At 43.8% G+C, this 9,781-nt stretch overlaps 1 protein-coding gene across 1 annotated transcript; it reads right to left on the bottom strand.

Annotated features, from left to right (window-relative positions):
- Nucleotides 1-4,033: 4,033 nt before the first annotated feature.
- Nucleotides 4,034-9,342, bottom strand: LOC110488586 (uncharacterized). Its single transcript, XM_021560850.3, has 15 exons — nucleotides 9,090-9,342; nucleotides 8,643-8,981; nucleotides 8,179-8,241; nucleotides 7,338-7,400; nucleotides 6,452-6,490; nucleotides 6,186-6,314; nucleotides 5,905-6,072; nucleotides 5,690-5,760; nucleotides 5,372-5,606; nucleotides 5,177-5,227; nucleotides 4,974-5,051; nucleotides 4,749-4,822; nucleotides 4,551-4,650; nucleotides 4,432-4,462; nucleotides 4,034-4,324 (listed from the first exon to the last, which is right to left on the bottom strand). Exons 1-15 carry the CDS (start codon nucleotides 9,136-9,138, stop codon nucleotides 4,270-4,272), a joined length of 1,545 nt encoding a protein of 514 aa, XP_021416525.1. The 5' UTR covers nucleotides 9,139-9,342; the 3' UTR covers nucleotides 4,034-4,269.
- Nucleotides 9,343-9,781: the final 439 nt, after the last annotated feature.

The following is a 9,781-nucleotide window of genomic DNA, read 5'->3' as shown; positions in this document are numbered from 1 at the left end:
TCCAAATGCTCCCAACACTGCCTGGAGGGCAGGTGAGGAGAAACCCTAAGCAGTGGATGTGATGGTGGGGGAAACACATCTAACCAGATTTACACCAGATGTAATGCTATTTGAATTAGAAGAGGCATGTGATATAAATGGTTTGAGATATGGTTTATAAAAATGCATGTAAGGATTATGTCTGCACAAAGGGAAGTAAGTAGCATGTCGGTATCTCTATTTCTGTCTTCAGTGATTGCCAAAATGATTTTTTTTTTTTTACTATTTGACAAACGACATCAATAAAAACTTGCAACTGTTTCTATGGAAACTTGAGCCTTGAAAAGGTTCAGATTTTCACTGACTATCAGCCAAGTAAAACTATAAAGCTACGAGTTCATACACGCACGCTTGTTCGCTCACTCGCTTGCATGTACACACACACACACACACACACACACACACACACACACACACACACACACACACACACACACACACACACACACACACACACACACACACACACACACACACACACACACACACACACACACACATACACACACACACACACTTCATGTCCGTATCTCTTTCCCGGATGGTTTATCCACAACACACTGCAGAGCCTATTACAAGATTTTACCCCCCCCCCCCCCCCCCCCCCAACACGATTCTCACTTAGCCCACTGTAGAAAAGCAGAAGTGTTTTGGGGCTTTTGAAGTGTGAAGTTACCCAAAAGCATGGCCTTCTTTTGAACTGTAACTTGCTGAATTTTCATTAATGCTTGTGTGTGTGTATGTGTGTGTATGTGTATGTGTGTGTGTGTATGTGTGTGTGTGTGTGTGTGTGTGTGTGTGTGTGTGTGTGTGTGTGTGTGTGTGTGTGTGTGTGTGTGTGTGTGTGTGTGTATGTTTGTGTGTATGTGTAGTTTGCTCTCAAAAAAGCACTATTCAATCAAACTTGGAATGCAAGTCCACTGTGTGCTGACAGACTAGTTTGGTAACAGAACTACAAACGACAGAGTGTCTTCTGTCAATAGTGAAACATTAGTCTGTACGTTTCTCCCCCAGTCACGACCGCACGCATAAACGGACACACTGAACACCCAAACCATTTTGCGGTTAAATGTGGATGAGTTCATATGTTCCCGTGTGAATGTTGCATTCCAAGTTTAATTGAATAGAGCTTTTTTCAGAGCAAACACACACACACACACACACACACACACACACACACACACACACACACACACACACACACACACACACACACACACACACACACACACACACACACACATATACTGTACACATACACAACACTAACACATATACTGTACACACACACACACACACACTCTTCGAGATGGCGGTCCGTAGGGGGAGAAGATAGAGGAGAACCACCCCGTTTAGTCTAACTTGGCAATGTCTCCATGGTAACTGTTATGTCTGACCTTCAATCATGTGCAAAGCGTTCCATCTGGCTAAGATTGGTTAATCACAACAACGCACGCACACACACACGCACGCACGCGCACACACACACACACACACACACACACACACACACACACACACACACACACACACACACACACACACACACACACACACACACACACACACACACAATTATACACAGAAACATGTTATGCACTTCTGCGATATAGACAACTAAGTAAAGCCCCTAATGGTCAATCCATCAAAGAGCAAGCAAAGCAATTATTATTTTGTTTTTATCCATGTAGTCTATCATTTCCCTTTTTTCTCTTCTCAAACAGCATCTAAAAGGTTCATTCCCAATCCATTGAGTGCATTCTTCTGAAAAATAGAATTATTCACCGCTCTATCCCACCAGTCTGTCTTATTCCTATCCTGAGGGTATCCATGTATTTCTTCAGTTCATTGGCACAAGTTGTACTGCTACTACAATTTGAAAAGTTAGTATGCCCCTCCTTTGTGTTTAGGGGTCTACCTTATGTTGAATCTATTAAGGTTTCTTTCATCACGGAAAAGCCAGCCCCTTCTCCCCCAGCCACCTCCCCTCTTTCTTCTTCTGCCCACGCCCCCCTCATCTTTCGCTTTCCTTCCGTTTCTTGCTCTCATCTGCTCCTTCCTCAGGACTTTATAGGGAGCTCCAGAAGGGGCAACATCTGGCTCTCCTCAGGCCCAGGGACATTCACCCGAGCTGGGACAGTCAGACCTGTAGACCAGCCCTCCCCCCATGGATGGAGCTCAGGCTTTGGTGTGTGTGGTACAGTACATAGCTTCCCCTTCCTGAACCATAGAGCCTTGATGTGGCCAAAGCCATTGTGTTGATGTATTGCCATACTAACTCCATCCCCACCACTAAACTCATTATCCACTCCACCCACCTGCATGCAAAAGCTGAGGCCTTGAACTACCAACTACCACTGGATTCTATTAGGTAGGGGAGGGAGGTTGAAGGGGATGGGGTGTGAGACAGTGTTGCGGATGGAGAAAGAGTAGCTCATGCTTGAGTTGTTGTTGAAATAAAGTGTGTTTGTATTCATCTCATCCTTCTGTTTCCTCATCTCTAGTTTGGTTGGGTGCCAGGCAGTGGCCTAGGAGGGCCATGGGGACCAGGCAAGGATAAGTGGGGCCAAGACTCCATCAGCTGGTGGCTCCATGACCGATCAAAGCTCTCTCTAATCAATCTGAATGTGCGTTCAACTGCATCAAAGACACCCCGCCACTCCTCCTTTCCGCCATTCCTCGACCCGTCTTGCCCCCCCATCCCTCGGTTTGTTTATCTACCCTTCATCTGAGTAATCAGTGGGGTTGGGATGGAGGGATGGAAGGAAGGAAGTAGGGCCCCAGGACTGAGGGATCAATGTTGTATGTTTTTATAGGACAGGACAGAGAATGCGAGAGAGAGAGAGAGAGAGACAAATAGAGAAAAAGAAAGAGAGAGAACACTACAGAGAGACAGACCGAGGCAGAGATAGAAGGACGTCCTCCGGCAGAGAGGAGGGATGTGGCACCAGTGTGTTTAGGCCATAGTCACAGCGTGGCATGGAGAGTGGAGGGGTATAGCATACTGCTATGGGTAACAAACAAACTCCTGGCACCAGCCGTACAACACGTGCTTCTTTGAATGCCATGGTTCATGCTCTAGCTGGAATACAGGGGTAGGAAGAGGTGAAGAATTTTGAAGACAGGGATTTTCCCCCATGGCCTGGAGTGGCATGGTCCAGCAACTTGTAACTTGTTGATTATTTCCATATTCAGAAACTGGTCTACAAGGAGGGTTTGAGTAAAGAAAGTATTTGGATGATGCTTGAGAAGCTTTAGCCGATTATCTGTCACTGAGGACATTCATCCGTCCATCCATCAGTTCATCTTTTCATCCATCCCTCCATCCTAACTCCACTGTGTGGGCCCTGCATGGGGGGGGGGGGCTAAGCGAGTGGGGAGAGGCCTGGGTGGGTATCCCCCCTCCGCTCCCCCGTTGTGGGGAACTCCCTCAGTAACAGCTGCTGCCTGGGCCTGGCTCCACAGAGGTAACACATCTCCACATTCAGCACATTAATTAGACCAATTGCGAGATTTACAGGACAGATGGGTGGAAATCCAGCGGGCTACAGCGCCTCAGAGAGTCTCAGAGCTGGCCCCTGGAGAAATGCATGAAGGCTCTGAGAGAAAGAGGGCTGAGTGAACACTGGAATGTAATCGAAGTCCCCTCTTATACAACCATGTGTCTCTACCCCCCTGGTGGCTATAGTTAGGACAGACTGGATGTTGTATTGAAGTGTTGCTGTAAATGTGCTGTAGTGTTTCCGAAATTGTTGATAGCAACTGGAACCGTGACATTTTTGATAGCAACTGGACCCATGAAATTGTTTATAGCAACTAGACCCATGAAATTGTTTATAGCAACTAGACCCATGAAATTGTTGATAGCAACTAGACCCATGAAATTGTTGATAGCGACTGGACCCACGAAAGTATTGACAACGACTGGACCCATGAAATTGTTAATAGTGACTGTATCCGTGCGTGAGCCCATAAAAAAAAGAGTCAGGCGAGCTATAAGCAAGCATTTATTAACATGTGCACACAAACGTCACATCGTGTACATTGCAGTTGATCTCATTGTAAGATAAGTACTCTTTCAATATCAGTTCAGTGGGAGGCCCCGGTCGATTAGTAACACTTCCTATCACTATGGCAGAGTTGAAATCATATATATCATCTTACTCTTTATGTTAACTCCACGGTGACCACTGCATGATCTTGATTGGAATTCTAACATCCCAGAGGTCTCTACAGTGCTGGCTCGGAGTCCCCGAAGGACAGAAAGTCGTTGTTCTTCCATAATCTGAATGAGAGAGAGATGAGAAAATGTAGTACCGGGGAGGGACGTGTAGAACTATACGTAGATCAAATGACAAAGTGGGATATCGGTATTTATTACTTTAGGCTTACATTTTCCAGTTGCCTTTTTTCAATGTGGTACCTAAAGAGAAGGGGATAGATTAGGAGAGAATCAAAAATATCTGAAAAGGGATCCATATGATAATCTATAATTCTGTAGGCTTACTCACGCCTAAATTGCCATATGATCGCCATGACAACAAGCAGCCCCAGCACCAGCACTGGCACTAGGATGGCAACAAGATGACCGCTCTGTTCCTCAGTACCCAGCTGTAATAAAAGCACAAGTTATTAGTTTGGTACTAATAATATTGTCAACAATGCACATTTTAAGTATCCAAGTATAGAATACAGAAATGTGAACACACTTTTTTACTCAATGCTGGGTCAGTCGTAGAGTTACTTAGTGCTCTAGTAGTTGAGAAGTCGTCTACCCTCTGACCTATATGGTACAGGAAACAGGACAAAGAGATGAGAAGCTGGTCAGTCTGTTGTTAGGGGGAAGTGAATATGTGCTTACTATTTTGAGGAATTGAAGAGTTGTGCTCTGGGTTGTATAATTTTGCACGGTGAAAAGCAACACGATAGCCTACCTTGAGTGGGACTGTCAGTGACAAGCAGCCATGTCTCAGTTGAAGAGGTTGTTGTCCCAATGGTTGAGGTTGAATGTTCTTGAAAGACATTACAGGTTAACATGATCAATAGCACCTAGTGGAAAGGAGCCTATATTCAACTGCAGTTTCATTTTCTCATAGTTAAAATCTCTCCCAATAAACTGTTGGAGTCAGGTTATCACCTGTCTGAAGTGCTGTTGTTGCTTGAGTTGTTGTCATATGCTGCTGATCATCTGACAAAGAAGATAAGTACATTGGTAGTTGAATACATGCACATAACCAATTCATGTGTGCATTTTCCTTACTCTAATAACTAGGGGGCAAGTCGTAATTCCACTTCACTTCACAAAAGCTAACCATTGAAAACCTCTCCTCACCATTAGTCAGAGTGGAGCAGACAAGCTCCTGTGAAGACGGCCCCAGGCCTGCTCTGTTGATGGTGTGCAGCGTCACACTGTACTTTGTCGCCTCCTGCAGGCTGTTCATGGTGAAGCTCTCTGATCCGTCCATCAGATGCACCACCCTGACAGGAAGCCGTTCTTGGGGACTGTACTCACCGTAGCGGAGCTGGTAGCCCCGGATCAGCCCGTTCTGGAGGGACAACTCAGGGGCCTGCACGGGGAAGAGGACAAGACAATTTAATCACAAATAATACAAATACAAATACAAAAAAATAGGTAAAAAAAGCAAGGTACCCTCCATGTGACTCTGATGCTGTGGGAGGAAAGGGCTTCAAGCTTCACATCCTGTGGGGGACCATCAGGGGCTAGAGGGAGGACATATTTTTCAGATACTTTACAAATGATGACATTTACTTAGCTCGAAGTGACAGAGAGATGACAGAGACAGTGACAGAGGCGGTCAATCTCATTTGAGATTTAGCCTCAGGTTGTTTGATCAGGGGATATACCTGCTTCCTTAGTGGTGATGGTGAGCTCGTTGCTGGGTTTACTCAAGCTCATGTCGTTCTTGGTGAACATGCGGATGTTGTAGGTGTGAAAGGGTCGCAGGTCATTGACAGCGGTCTCTCTCTTCCAAGGCAGAATATTGCTGCCTTGTACTCCATCTACCCAGGAGTCTGTTTCAGCAAAAAATTACGAAGAGTGAGTAAACATTCAAATTGTACTATTGGTATTACCCATTCATTCAAGCTATTAGGAAGTGCAAGTCTGGTTATTTCTGTTATTTTACCCGATTGGCTCTTGCATTCCAGGTGGAAACCTGTGATGGGGGTGTTTCCATCGAAGCCAGCACTCCACCATACAGAGATGGACCTAGCTGATATTTCTCGGATTGCCACTTTGGGAGGGTCTGGAGGTACTGGAGACAACACAGTTATCCGAGTTATTAAAAAAGGCCATTAAGCAGGATTAATTCCCTCTATTAGATCTTTCTAGATGGTACCTTGTAAAGTGATACAGGATGTAATATAATAGAGTAGGTGATTTTGATTTTACCTGACAAACCCATTGTTGTCTGCATTGTTGTGGTTTGCTCTGACAAGTAGATGAGACAGCAGTTATTGGAAGTGTTTCTGATACAGTCGTTAAATAATCCCGCCACACATAAACTGGTTGGGCATTGGACATTGTTTCCTAGTTACTTCTACTTACGGTAATGTATCAACATAATCCAATTGCATCAACATGGTATCCAGGCTGTATCACAACCGGCCTTGAATGGGAGTCCCATAGGGTAGCGCACAATTGGCCGGTGTAGGCCGTCATTGTAAATAAGAATTTGTTCTTAACTGACTTGCCTAGTTAAATAAAGGTTCAATGTAAAACAATATATATATATATATATTTGCGTAACGATTTTAACAGCGATCAACAGTGCATTCAACCAGTGGTGTAAAGTACTTAAGTAAAAAAGACTTGAAAGAACTGCTTAAGTCTGAGTGTTGGAGCATGCCGCTGGCTATCCGTAATGTTTTTTTTTCAATTTTCGCCTAAAATGACATTCCCAAATCTAACTGCCTGTAGCTCAGGCCTTGAAGCAAGGTTATGCATTTTCTTGGTATCATTTGAAAGGAAACACTTTGAAGTTTGTGGAAATGTGAAAGGAATGTAGGAGAATATAACACATTAGATCAGTGGAGTTAGATTAACAAGAATTTAAGCTTTCTGCCAATATCAGATATGTCTATGTCCTGGGAAATGTTCTTGTTATTTACAACCTCATGCTAATCGCATTAGCCTACGTTAGCTCAACCGTCCCGCAGGGGACCCACCAATCCTGAAGAAGTTTTAAGGTATCTTTACACTTACTCAAGTATGAAAATTGGGTACTTTTTCCACCACTGCATTTAACACAAACTAATAGCCATTGTAAACATAGTACCTTTAGGGTAGCCAACTGTTGTGCTCTCTCTAGAGATCCACGGTTCAGGGGTTGTTTCAGGAGCTGAAATAGATTCAAATGGACTGATTGAATTTGACGTAGAGAAGAGTGGGGTAAGTTGAGCATTTTTTTTACATTCAGCATCACCCCGTCAAGGGAAATATATATATAAAATAATAACAAAGATATCATGAAACCTCTAACACAATAAATTAATTTGGTGAAAATGTGTTTTTTTGGACCTATCTTTTTCCATGTGGTTTCTTCAATCACATACTCCATGAAATGATGCCCACTTCCTAAATATTTGGTCACATGATTCATCTTGTGTATGGTTTCCAAGAAACAAGGATAGCTCAGCTTACCCCCAAGTCTCCCCTATAGATAAGTATAGACAATGGTCAAGATTGCATAGATAGCCTTCCCTGCTCTACAGAAAGTTTTCAGTAAACCTTTTAACTAATCTTAATTTGATCTAATGAACCACTGCATTTCTGTTCAAACTGTTGTATCAAGACTGCCCAAATTGTGCACTCTCCTCAAACAATAGCATGGTATTCTTTCACTGTAATAGCTACTGTAAATTGGACAGTGCAGTTAGAGATTCACAAGAATTTAAGCTTTCTGCCAATATCAGATATGTTTATGTCCTGAGAAATGTTCTTGTTACTTACAACCTCATGCTAATCGCATTAGCCTACGTTAACTCAACCGTCCCGCAGGGGACCCATCAATCCTGAAGAAGTTTTAAGGTATCTTTACTTTTACTCAAGTATGAAAATTGGGTACTTTTTCCACCACTGCATTTAACACAAACTAATAGCGATTGTAAACATAGTACCTTTAGGGTAGCCAACTGTTGTGCTCTCTCTAGGGATCCACGGTTCAGGTGTTGTTTCAGGAGCTGAAATAGGTTCAAATGGAATGATTTGAGCTTTTTCTTTTACATTCAGCATCACTTCGTCAAGGGAAATATATATATAAAATAATAACAAAGATATCATGAAACCTCTTGGACTTATCTTTTTCCATGTGTTTTTTTTAATCACATACTCCATGAAATGATGACCTCTGCCTAAATATTTGATACATTTTGTGTATGGTTTCCAAGAAACAAGGGGAGCTCAGCTTACCCCCCACTAGATAAGTATAGATGATGGGCAAGTTAGTCTTGTTGACATTGCATAGATAGCCTTCCCTGCTCTACAGAAAGTTTTCAGCAAACCTTGTAACTAATCTTAATTTGATCTAATGAAATGACTGTCTAAATGACTAAATGGCTTAAACGCACAATTGTTTGCTCACCGGGCATGATGACAAGTGCCAGATGGTGTTTCTGGTCATTGAACCATCCAGGTATATCCACACGGCAGCCATATAACCCAGAATCCTTCACCTGTGCTTGGGTGATGGTCAGAGAGACATCCCCTGCCCTCAGATCACCCTGGAGATTGTACCGGACCGAAGCCCTGTGGGTCACTTTGACTCCCTCCGTCCTGAGGACCTCATTGCCACAGCCGCTGTTGGGGATGTGACCACGACCCCAGCAGACAGAGAGCGTACCATAATGCCGGGCGTCATACTTACATGTTAGGGTCACAATGTCACCGACATAGCCTTGGATGGTTACTGTAGAACCACCGCCTACAACGGAGAAAGAGATGATATCAAAGGAGTCTTACCAAAAATGTGCTTTTTTTTTCGGTTGGTTTGATTTGACTGTTTATCAGACTACTAAGATGACGATCTCACCAAAGAAAAGGTAGAGCACTAGCCAGCAACAGGAGATGTATGAGTCCATGAGGGTGTCTGTACCTTCAACAGGCTCTGCTCAACAATTGAAACGCACAACACATGACTGCACTGTTGTCTCACAATTAAACCCCTACTGCACTGTCACACACACAAGCACACACACACACACACCACACCACACCACACCACACACACAAACACACACACCCACACACCCACACATACATAAATCAGGTGACACAGTGTACTTAATCTGCACACATCATCAGTTGTGTTGGTTGCAGCAGGGTCGCGTTCCGGGCCTGTTTCCTTTTCAGTGGTTTTGGTTCCTCGTGAAACACGGTTGACACCACAAAATGGTTTACTCCAATGTTTAGGAGCGAAGACGCTGCATCGACAGATGTCATTTCAACATTTGAACAGTGGATGTTACTCAAGGACATGCTGCAAGCAAGTTTAGGGTAGGGTTAGGGTTGGGGTATAGTGAAGGTGTAGATCTGAAGGTGTGTTACTGGGGGGAGCCTAGATGCCTAGAAGACTACCCACTGCTTGAGCAAGCCACTTAGCCCCTAACCCTCTTTAGGGGCCTTGCTCTGCAGCAAACGTTGTGCTGCAAATGGATATGCATTTTCTATTATATTCTACTGAAGCTCTTGGAGAAATACCGTTTTTTACAATCACTTTGGCAC

The sequence above is a fragment of the Oncorhynchus mykiss genome, chromosome 14 (assembly GCF_057628025.1).
Source record: "Oncorhynchus mykiss isolate SJ-2025 chromosome 14, ASM5762802v1, whole genome shotgun sequence".
Lineage (NCBI taxonomy): Eukaryota > Metazoa > Chordata > Actinopteri > Salmoniformes > Salmonidae > Oncorhynchus > Oncorhynchus mykiss.
The sequence above is the reverse complement of the archived record's forward strand: the minus strand, read 5'-3'. Positions and strand labels throughout refer to the sequence as shown.